The sequence below is a fragment of the Schistosoma haematobium genome, chromosome 1 (assembly GCF_000699445.3).
Source record: "Schistosoma haematobium chromosome 1, whole genome shotgun sequence".
NCBI classification, from domain to species: Eukaryota; Metazoa; Platyhelminthes; class Trematoda; order Strigeidida; family Schistosomatidae; genus Schistosoma; species Schistosoma haematobium.
The window spans coordinates 3408021-3419659 of NC_067196.1; the positions used below are offsets into that span (position 1 = coordinate 3408021).

An 11639-nucleotide genomic window follows, 5' to 3' on the forward strand; every position below is an offset into this window, starting at 1 on the left:
ATTTTATAGCAAATCCAGAAGTGATAGCTGAACAAGACAAAAAGCGTAGTGCCATTATTAGAAACTTGGATGTCTCATGGACGTTCTGTGTAAATAACACCAATGAAGTCGAAAGTTTATGTAGTGGTCAATTATCTGAATGTTACTTACTTACTTACGCCTGTTACTCACATTGGAGAATAGGCGTGTGACTTTCCACATTCTAAATGTTTCTGGCAAACCTTCATTTGAATGCTGGTTGGATAAGATGCTTCTCTCTGTTTTCAGGGCAGGTTTTCGCTTTTCCTGGATCTCTTCAACAAATACTGTACACTATTAATTTTGAGAAAATGAGGTTCATTTTCATAATGACTTGCAGATGATCATCAGCGAAATGTATCTGGATCTCATGATATGGTACTGGGTTCGAGTCTCAGAGTGATAATCAACTCTGAGATACAGGTACATCCGGCTGACATTTCCCAAATAGGACGAAACATGCGTCAAACTGGATTCCACTGCTATCCATTATTCAACTTCGCTTATATCATCGGATTTTGAGAGGATGGTGATAAGATTGGAACAACAGTCTGACTTCATGGACTAACGCTAACATCTGACTAGGCTGTCTGTTGGACTAGGAGCAGCCAGTTGAAGCAATTGGTGAATGGACACAAGTAGCACATAAATAAGGACTTAAGTCTAAATTTGAACGGATAGTTTCACAATATTTGGGCGCCGAGTTAATTTGAGACTTTAAAAAGAAGAATATATTTATAAAATCTCAGCGAATGAATTTTTAAGTAAATCCACCGTTTCGCCTGGCAATCTGGTCCAAGCTTTTTCAAGGAAAATATAATCAAAGAACAAAATTATCGAATATAAATAGGTACAAGGTTCTTCGGTTTACTGTATACTGAATAAGTCATCCAATCAACATGTCTCTTACACATTAATACATATACCTATTAATAAAAATCCTTCACGTTGATTGGATGACTTATTCAGTATACAGTAAACCAAAGAACCTTGTACCTATTTATATTCGATAATTTTGTTGTTTGATTATATTTTCCTTGAAAAACCTTGGACCAAACTGTCAGGTGAAACGTTGGATTTACTTAAAATTCATTCGCTGAAATTTTGTAAATATATTCTTTTTTTTAATGTCACAAGTAGCATATGTTTCAAACAAGCTAATCGATCACAAATTATAGATCCCGTTACTTAGTCTTCTGTGCAGCTTTTTCACACGGCTTTGTCATCATTTACTAGGTCAACTAGTGCATCACTTGTGCGAATATCAACTCATAATAAGCGAAGTGATGGAATCGTCACTCATAAGGAAATATTTATAGAAAAATTATATAAGAACGTTGAATGGTGTCCATCTCTGATGAATATCACATGACCATTCTGGTTACCCCTGACTGCAATCCCCGACCCGAGCAAACATATATGTACATATATATCGCGGTACGTTCGAAGCATGCGTTACGATGACATGATATCTATTTTATATTGTTTGAATATCGTTGAGTCCCAGTTTATAACTCATAAGTAGCTTTAAAATCTATACTTAAAGCAGTATAAGTCGACTGTCAAAAAACGGGCCCGGAAAAGCCTTAATACTTCAGATAACAATACTGTTATAACCTATTCCCCTTGCTCTGCTACTCTTTTTGATGCTGATAATGTTGGGGGTGGTCTTACACCACGCCTGCTGTTAGATGACTCTGTCTCTAATTTAATAATGAGTTCCACCTCAAGATCAAAAAGTATCGATAGTAGTAAGAGTGAATTAGACTATTTTTAAGCAACTACACGACATGCGTTCCAAAGTTGAGTCACTTGCTAGCTCTTTATCAAAGCATGATGAGCTGAGACAAGAAATAAAGACACTAACACACCTTAAGCTGCTTCTATCAAGAGATATCGTTCCTGCGGAACTTGATGATATCATAAAAGCAGAATGTGTTATCGACTTTATCGCTAATGAAGTTTCCAAGCGAATAGTCTCTCGTAATAACGTGATTGTCTATAATATACCTGCCAGGATCACCATTAAAACTGTAAGGAATTCGATATTAAAAGCATATAACTTTCAAGACAGTCCATGCCAACGCATTCGACTTAATAAAAAGCACCAGAAATACTCGTGCCCGGTCATGTTCAGATTAGACTCGCATATATTAGCTGAACAGTTAAAAGAACCCGAGCGGCTAATCTGCGCGCTTACGAAATTTAGGAACGCTCTTATAGTCCCAGATAAGACCACCAATCAAAGGCTTACGCAGAAACTTACCTTGGACGAAAATAAAGGTGTTGGGGTCACAACAAACCACGATGCATCAGCTGCTGGATCCACTGATGCAGCTACCCTATCTCATGCTCTCCAGTACTCTGATATACCAACGAAAAGTGCTAATTTGCCTGTTATGTCTGTAGTGACATATGATAGCCAATGTACATCTAATGACGACACTAACCCGATATTTTTCAGTTTACCATTAGAAGCTCATAAGCAAATACTTACTTCTAATGAGAAAGCTCTTAAAAACACTGTCAATATTAAAACTTCTATGCCATATAAGAAGAATGTAAGTACAGAACCTTCTGGTTCTAGACCCAATATCAAAAATATTACGATGACCCCACCAAATAAAAATAAGACTGTACTTCCCGACACCATGATTTACCTTACGCATCGTAGGGGAGGTTATAAGGGTAGACTTGACTCAAATGTCTCACAAGATGGCCACTGCAATCATTGCGTAAGCAGGCATAATATTGGACAGACCACAATGAACCAACGCACCCTACGGTTATCCTCAAACGTTTTAAATAATAAACCTGTAAGACGTAACTTTCCTCAACACTTTCCCATTGGGCAAGATGGATTACTAGGTTACTCACCATCAACCCAACCCCAACTGGCAGGTGCCTGTCTTAACTGTCCGCCTAGTCAAGTTCAAAAAATTAATCCACTTTATCAAAATAATGATTTTATTGGCCTTCAGAAATTCCTGGTCCCACTAGCAATACAGTTTGTTCAAGCGATAGCCCATACGATCAGTCAAACATAATAAACCACAGTCTATGCAAATCCAAACTACATAACATCAATAGGGAAGCTCTCGGTTTTTTTAAACTCCACACTCCCTTTTTAAACTTATTACTTATCAATGCACGTTCACTTCTGAACAAAATTTCAGCCTTGAGAACATTAGCTTTTCTAGCCAAGCCTTCTTTTATACTTATCACTGAAACATGGTGCTCTCAAGCAGTATCTGATTCAGAATTAAACATCCAGAACTATCGACTCTATCTCTGCGACAGAGAAACTAAGCGAGGTGGTGGTTGCATTATATATGCTTTGGATACCCTAACAACTAATAAAGTTGAAGATAGTGTTCTGAATGGTTTACCAGGATCAGTCTGGATATCAGTCAATACTCTGAATCATAGTCTACTCCTTGGATGTATATACAGGGCTCCTGATAGTTCGAATAATGGGAATGATATTATTATCAATGCATTCATACATGCATCCTCTCTCAACTTTGCTAAGGTTATCACTGGGGATTTCAATTATCATGGAATCAACTGGAGTACCGGTAGTTGTCAGTCATGTAATGATGAGTTCTCGGCAACCATTAACATGCACTGCTGGTCACAGTGGGTTCGTACCCCAACTAGAGGCAATAGTATACTCAGTAGTATTTTCGCGAATAATGTAGAAATCATAAATGGTTCTGCTTCAAGAGTTATGTGCGTGGCTAGCAACTCAGTAAAATCTATCTCCTTCATATGCATGAAAATTAATAAGGCTATAAATACCCTTAAGCTTTCGAGAGGTCATGGAGTAGACGGTATTTCATCCTTTCTCTACAAATATGGTGGTCCAGATATTCCACTTCTTCTTCTAAAGCTGTTTACTCTCTCTATGGAAACCGGTTCTTACCCTTACTGTTGGAAAACCGCGTACATCATACCACGTTACAAATCTGGAGATAAAACTGACATGAATAATTACCGGTCAATAAATATTACTCCAGTTATTTCTAGGATTATGGAAAAAGTTATAAGTGATGAATTTTCCAACTATTTACTTGCTGGAAAATTTATCAATGATACTCAACATGGATTTCTTAAAAATCGTTCTTGCATGACATGTCATTCCGACTTCTTTAATTTAGTCTATTCTCTACGTAGCCAAGGATATCTAGTCTTAGTGCTATATCTGGACATTTCTAAAGCCTTTGACATGGTTAGCCACCAACTTCTTATGGGTAAACTCGCGTCCTATGGGGTTCAAAATCCTTTGCTTGCTTGGTTTGATTCCTTTCTCAGAAATCGACATCAAATAGTTAAAATTAACTCTTCATTGTCTAACGCTGTCCCTGTTAGAAGTGGTGTAATACAAAGTAGTGTCTTAGGTCCTTTGCTCTTTTTAGTGTTTATCAATGATATTTGTGAAAGTTTTTGTGTCGGTGAGCCCCTTCTATATGCAGATGATCTTAAAGTAGTATATTCATTTTCTCCACATGAGCTGAAAAGTATGCAAAATTGCATCAGCATGGAGCTTAACAAGGTAGCACAGTGGTGCTTAAACTAGCAACTGGAGCTTTATACGGCTAAATGTGAATGGATATACTTCGGCGATACATCACTTAACCTAGAGCTTGCCATAAATGAAGAAGTGTTATCTAGGTTACATACAGTAGTAGACTTAGGACTTAGATACTCCCAAGACTTATCGTTTACAGAACAGATATTAAAACAGACCTCTAAGTCTCAACGTCTGATAGGTTACATCACTTGAAACCTTTACAACAATTAATCACGTATTCTAATGTGCAGAGCTTGTGCTCGACCTCTTCTAGAATACTGCACGTTTATTCTTAGCAGTACACGAATAAAGGATAAATTAAAGCTGGAATCAGTACAGAGACGATTTACACTTCGTACTATTGGTGCTGATTGCACCTTAACTTATAATTCTAGACGTAATAAACTTAGGCCAGAACCTTTATGGAAGAGAAAACCGAAATTTAATCTTGTCCTTTGTCTTCAAACTACTTCGTAAACTATCGTTTACATCCAATCACGCGATTCAATATGCAGAAACTTCTCATTATGACATCCGTAATTCCTTGGCACTAGTGAAACAAACTCATTCTAAATCATCTCTTTATATGAATTACTTCACCTGTAAATTTTCTAGACTCTGGAATAACCTACCACAATCTATCCGCACGATAAAATCACTCCCATTATTTGTTCGCTGCATCGATGCATACTGCTCCTCTGAAAATGCATTGAATGGTCTAGCACTTACAAGTGTATCTCATTCCACAAGTGATATTTTAGGAACTTTAAATGTTTAGCCATCTTTATTAGTGAATCCCCTAAGTAAAACCACCCATTTGCTGTCAATATGTTAACACCGTCCCTAGCAAGTTTAACTAATTTGGATAACATAAACAGTATATCACTGTGTCACATGACACACGCATTGAGGTAGACCTGATTCACATATTTTGTTAATTACTGCTTTGCTGTTCCGTGCTCTGTGTTTTCGTTTTAATTTCTCTAGTTGTAGATAATTATCATTAATTCGATCTGGCACACGAATTGACTTTAATTACTCCGTTAATAAATCAACAGGCTGTCCATTTATGAAATATTAAAAATTCCCGGCTGATGCATTGGATCACTGTAATACATGTACTAACTAAACAATTACTGAACTTGTATACTTAAAACGTTCTTCTATCACGTGTTTGTTCTGTACATCTAATGTTCCTCTTTATATCAAATTGATCATGACTGTAAACTGGCGTGAATTCTGTAATTATTATTTTCAGAATATAAATTATTATTATTAACATTCACTATAAACAAGATTATTCGCAAGATTTGTTTGCTGCTATGGTCAGCATTTTGACCAAAAAATTACCACGAGTGATTTCTCGCAATCAAGAAATAGGACTTCTGTTGTATGCCATTACGTTTGCTTATACTTAAAAACCTGAAGAGTGTGCATTTAGTTGATACATTCACATTCAAGTCTAAAACCAGTCCAACCTCTTAAGTCTTCCCCATCAAGATCAAAATTTTGTCATCATACGGACACAGAGGCTTGTATTTTCGTTACTATACTGGTTGAACCGATTCTTATGACAGGATATTAAACCCGTCATGTAAAGTGTTACGGTCAGCTATCAAAGCAAGTCAGATAAGATGACGTCCGACTATCAAACTTCAACCAGTGGCTATATTAGCTTCTAAAACTGTATCACTGCTGTGAAAGATATCCAAGTTTAGTAGAGACGAGCTTGCTGCCCTCTTTAAATTTTTACGGGTCAGATTTTTCAGATCCACTGAGAGTTGAGTAGATTTTTGTGTAATCAGAGGTCAGACCAATCGTTACCACAGATAGTTTGTCCGTCAGTCCGTGTGCTAGTAATTGTTTATTCATCTTCCAAGATTACCTGGAGTCTCTGTCACTCTTTATTGCTCTCTGGACCTCTCACGATAAGGTTTCTGATACCTATCAACTCAGTAGATCACACAAAAATTATTTGATCTTAACTGAATTTCTTAATAACTTTCATTGTAGGTGTCACTGATATATTTATAGTTGTTTAGAGGTGTTTGCAAACATCTATATCATTAGCTACTTCTCAATGAAGCTTAAATTGTTCTCCCTTGAATGAACTAAATTACTTAACCTATAATACTCGTTGTTGTAGACAAATAATAGTTGATTTTATTGTTTGAATTTATTTGTTGAAGATGGTTCTGAATAACATAAAAGGTTACCTGTTTACACATGAATTCAAGTGTAATGTGCGTTGTTGATACGTTTGTTTTTTTTAATAGGAAACCAGAAGAATGAACGAAACTTCAACCAAACAAAATACTGTGTTAATAAAAAATCTGTCAACTTTTTCATTAACTGAAAAACCGAAAAACAGTATCAATGTTCATTTTATTCAAGTGTCTTTTCATTAAAATAACGTTATGCATTGTATTGACAGATTTTGCAACAGTTCAAATTGTTAGCAAAGATGGACAATGTCTAGCTGTGAAATCCTGTTTAAAGAGCGTTTCATACTAATTGGGACACATCAGCTTGATGTACCTGCATCTCAGGAGCGATTTTCACCCTGCGATTCGATCCCAGTATCGTTCGCCTCAATAGTCATCGCGTTATCCACATAGCTGCTGAGATCTGAGAGCTACTTGCTTGTGCAATAGATTTCTATTCATCAGTTTTATTCTGAATTTAAACAAATCGCTTATAACTGTGTTGTGTAAAGCGATAATCAATAAACTACTTTCTAATGACAATAAATTATCGAAAAAAAACAATTAATTTAGCCGGATTTGTTGTGAGATGGTAACTCACTGAAAACAATAATGGACGGTGGCGCAATTTTGTGAATTGACCAACGTTAGACATTAACACCGCTGCATATCGGCTCAGTGGTTTGTAGGTTAAGCGCTCGCGCGTCACACCGAAGCGTGCTTCCAGGTTTCCCATGGACTCATGATGTCGACTGCTGAAATTAATACAATTCACTTTATGAAATATGTGTTCTCAGTAATTTCATATCTCAATCAACAATAATTAATAGAATTAATTACTGTAAAACATCTGGATTCTTTAGGTCAATAGAATAAAAAAGTACAAATATCTGAATGATACGATAAACTTAATGAAAAGTGTAAAATTAACTTATTTATCATAGCGTTCAACAATCACACCAATTGTAGGACACAATACGTTATGGGCGCAAACATAATTGGGGACAATCAGTTCTTTTAATCAATTTAAAAATCATATATTCAGTACTTCATATGTAAATCTTCCATCAGTTGTCTTAAGTTTCATGGTTCCTTTATTGATACAATAATTACTCTCTGTTCCCGTTCTTTTTGATTCGATCAACTCAATCATCTGCTTCCAGGTTTGTCATTTCTGATTAGTGTTACTTACCTACTTACGCCTGTTACTCTTCATCAAGGAGCATAGGCTAACCACCAGCACTCTGCATTCAACCCTATCTCAAGCAATCCTTTCCAGCTACTTCCAGTTGTTATTCAATTTTTTTCATATCGGCTTCTATTTCTCGACGTAATGTGTTCTTTGGCCTTCCACGTTCCCACTCCCCTTCAGAATTTCAAGTTAGGGCTTACCTCGTTCGGTTATCACAAACCAAACATTGAATCATAGCTTTAATTGATCATTATCGTAATCATTTCAATATTTTTTTTGAAATGTTTGCTTGAATGTTAACTTCAACATTTGATCAAGTTATTTATGTAGTTAATCATTGGTTAAGTCATTTTGTTCTTTATATTACAGTACTCTTTCTGTTATATTTACAATGAATAAGAATAACTAAAGCAAACTAATAACTTTATTTTTAGAATAAAGTTGGATAATAACTTGTCATGTTATCCGAGGAAGTGAGTTTAGTTCTGTCTGGGACTCATCAGATAAACATGACTTCATTTTAGTGTTTATTGAACACGTTGTGTACGTTTTCTATTTCAAAAAATCCCCGTCGCCAATTTGTTGTGTCTTTATGACTTGCTAGTCATCACATAATTTATTTGCCAATCAAAATGCGACTTATTCACCCTTGTACTGTACTAAACCAATGACGTTCGTTCGGTGTGATCAGCGTAGTGTCCTATTGGTCCGTCGCTCACCTAACCCGTCCAGCTAAGTCCAGAACGTTGATACCAGCTCTCACTATGCGAATCGAATCATTTATTTCAGATATAATGGTTTTATGCATCAACCAAACAGACCACAATGCACCATAAAATAGGAAATAACATTTATACACAATAAAGCCAAAAAGTGACTGAACGTAGGAGACGGTGATCAAATAACTGAGTATAACTTAAGAACAGTAAATTGTACAATAATAATCTATAGAGCGAAATGCAGCTTATAATAATGGGAATATATAATCTAATTACCGAGTAGTTATATCATAAGAATATACAGATAATATTAGTTCATTAATAGGTCTCATAGGTTACTCGTAATAACAGAACAGCATAAACCCTCCAAAAAAAGATTCATACGCGTTTGAGCACCTAGTTTAAAATTGAGAGGGAAGTTTATGGATTCCATTCTCACTGTGAACATCAACATAATCAGGGGATGAAGGTACCTTGGGCTGATGAATTCAAAAAAAGATTAGATCTGCTTCCTAAATTTCACTAATGGCCACTATCCAACGTTTTTACTGATTAGTTACTAAGCAGTGACCCGTGTCACATTTGTTTTGTCCTATAATTCTGGTCTAGTCACAATAATCACTGTGGAATGTAACTAATAATCTATGTGATTGGATATCAAGCCTACCAAATAAGACATACTGGTAATGGCTATCGATCACGAAAACTAGTTTTTTTTTTACTTCGTCCCAAGTATCAATAACCATTTAACACTCTTCAACTTCATTGAAAACTTGTGACTAAATAACAATATAGCGATAATCAGATCACTTATAACCTATAGTATCAATTGTGTAAAAATACCAACCTTTACAAAAGGCAAATTTATTCTTCATCAAAGTAAGCAAGTACTTATTGTCTAGAATTAATTTACATATTATCCTATTTCAACTACCATACAGATTAGGCATGAGTCTGTAATGTTCCAACAGACACAAACATTGTTGTTGTTGTTGTTTTTCGTTACTATACTGTTTATAACTAACTAAGTTCATTTCCTAGAATTTTACTCGTTTACAATGAAATATACATGTATTTTAATAAAGGAGAAAAATATTGATAAAATTAGGTAAACATTGGTATTGACAACGGATATTTTCTTCCTGTAATGAAAGACAATGATTGTCTAAAAGACAATAACTTTTGATTGATGATTGTTCTATTTAATCAGTGATGAATGAATGTAACATCTACCACCTTGAAAGTGTTCTCAGAACATTGATTGAATTCTATTTGTCTACCTATTAGTGTTGATCAAAGTCTTTCGATTATTTTAATATTCTAATCACCAGTTAAAGTGAATCACTCTTTTTTTTAATATAAGGTGACTGCAGACAATCTGTAGAAATACTTTATTAATCAGTGTAAATATCTCTAGTTTAAAGTAAGTCAATAGAGTCTTTGAGAGATCACCAAAAACTATTATGAATGTGATATTCTATGCTGTGTGCTCAGTTATTAAATAAAATATCCTTGATTTAAAAATAGACTTATTTTGTTAGTGAGCAACAACCCAAATTCATAGCTTTCTTTAAATGTTCTCTAATCAACTAGCGTTAGTTTTTTGAGATGTTGAATAATTTGAAAAAAGTAGTTTGTTGAAATATATTTATAGATATTCGAGCCCCGCGTGGTGCGGGATCGTGGATGCGCACTGCTGAGGAGTCCCATACCAGATATTTAGGCCCTTAGGATCCTGAATTTTCAACTCTTTCTATTAGTTGTGTGACAAAAAACAAGCCAAAGCCCGACAAATTTGATAGGCACTTCCTGATGAAAAACAGTTAGAACTATCGCAATTTAATGGTTAACATTCAGTGACTTTCTGTGATGATAATGTATGATTTTTATTCAAATTGTTCTCTTAGCTGAATGATCTTTTCAAATTCAAAGTCGGTAGAATAAGAGTCTATTTAATCATAGAAGAATTTCCACAACTGATTACTTTCCAAAGTTTATGCTAATGATGCTGCCTTGAATGACGATGAAAGCTTCCGGATTAAATTATCGAGTTAAGAGAATAAACATTCAACAAAATTATTTCTTTTTACAATTAGTTAAAAAATGGCCTTATCATATATCTTCTTCAAGTATGTTGATTTTTTCAATCAAGTTTTATGGCGCTTAGCTGAAAACCCTGATGTAAACAATAATTTACCAACATGCTAAAACTATTGTATTAAATGAGGTTCGATGTTTGAAAATAGTTTAGAAGAAACCAAAAACTTAAGTTTCACGCAACTTGCCACGTGCCATCAAGACGTACTTTCAATCTTTAGTTAACTATTATTCTTTACTGTCCTCCATTATTCTTTCCCAGGCTTTTGAGAAAGGACTTTGCTGTATTGCGGAGAGTGCTGAAGGCAGTTAGCAAGATGTGTGGTGAATCTTTCAAGGTCATAATTAATATGGTTGTGGATAGATATCTATAGTCATGCAAACTCCTGGCAGGTGTTATTTTATCAGATACTAACTATCCCCATCACTCATATCTTTCTCCTTGTATATATTCTGGTAGAACGAGACGTAATTACATTAAAATGCATGCACACAAGCAAAATTATAAAAGTTCTCTAATACCTTACCTAGCAGACACACTATGTGACGAAGAGGTTGTTAGAGTTAACTTAGTCAATAACCTGCATTCTTAACATGTCTTGAATTTGGAAAGTTGTACAGTTTTTCAGATTTTCTTTTAACCTTTTCCCTTCTTTTTTGTTGTTGTTGTTTTGTGTTTTGTTCTTTGTAAAGGAAACTTGTTGAAATACCCTGTATTGAGAATTCTATAATGTACTGAAATATAATATTGAACAAAGCCATAAATAATAATAATTCATGCTTCTTATTATATTCGTAACTGATTTACTCACCTTCACAGACTGAAACGTTACTGC

General features: G+C 35.0%; 1 protein-coding gene across 1 annotated transcript; it reads left to right on the forward strand.

The window, feature by feature from the left end:
- The first annotated feature begins 1354 nt into the window (after positions 1-1354).
- Positions 1355-8191, forward strand: MS3_00004550 (uncharacterized protein). The gene is made up of 2 exons (XM_051212486.1): positions 1355-5832; positions 6868-8191. The coding sequence occupies exon 1, from the start codon at positions 1809-1811 to the stop codon at positions 3063-3065; it is 1257 nt and encodes a 418-aa protein (XP_051072929.1). The 5' UTR covers positions 1355-1808; the 3' UTR covers positions 3066-5832; positions 6868-8191.
- Positions 8192-11639: the final 3448 nt, after the last annotated feature.

What these genes read in the sequence shown, in the direction of transcription:
- MS3_00004550 (XM_051212486.1), top strand. Translation starts at nt 1,809, where the DNA reads ATGCGTTCCAAAGTTGAGTCACTTGCTAGCTCTTTATCAAAGCATGAT.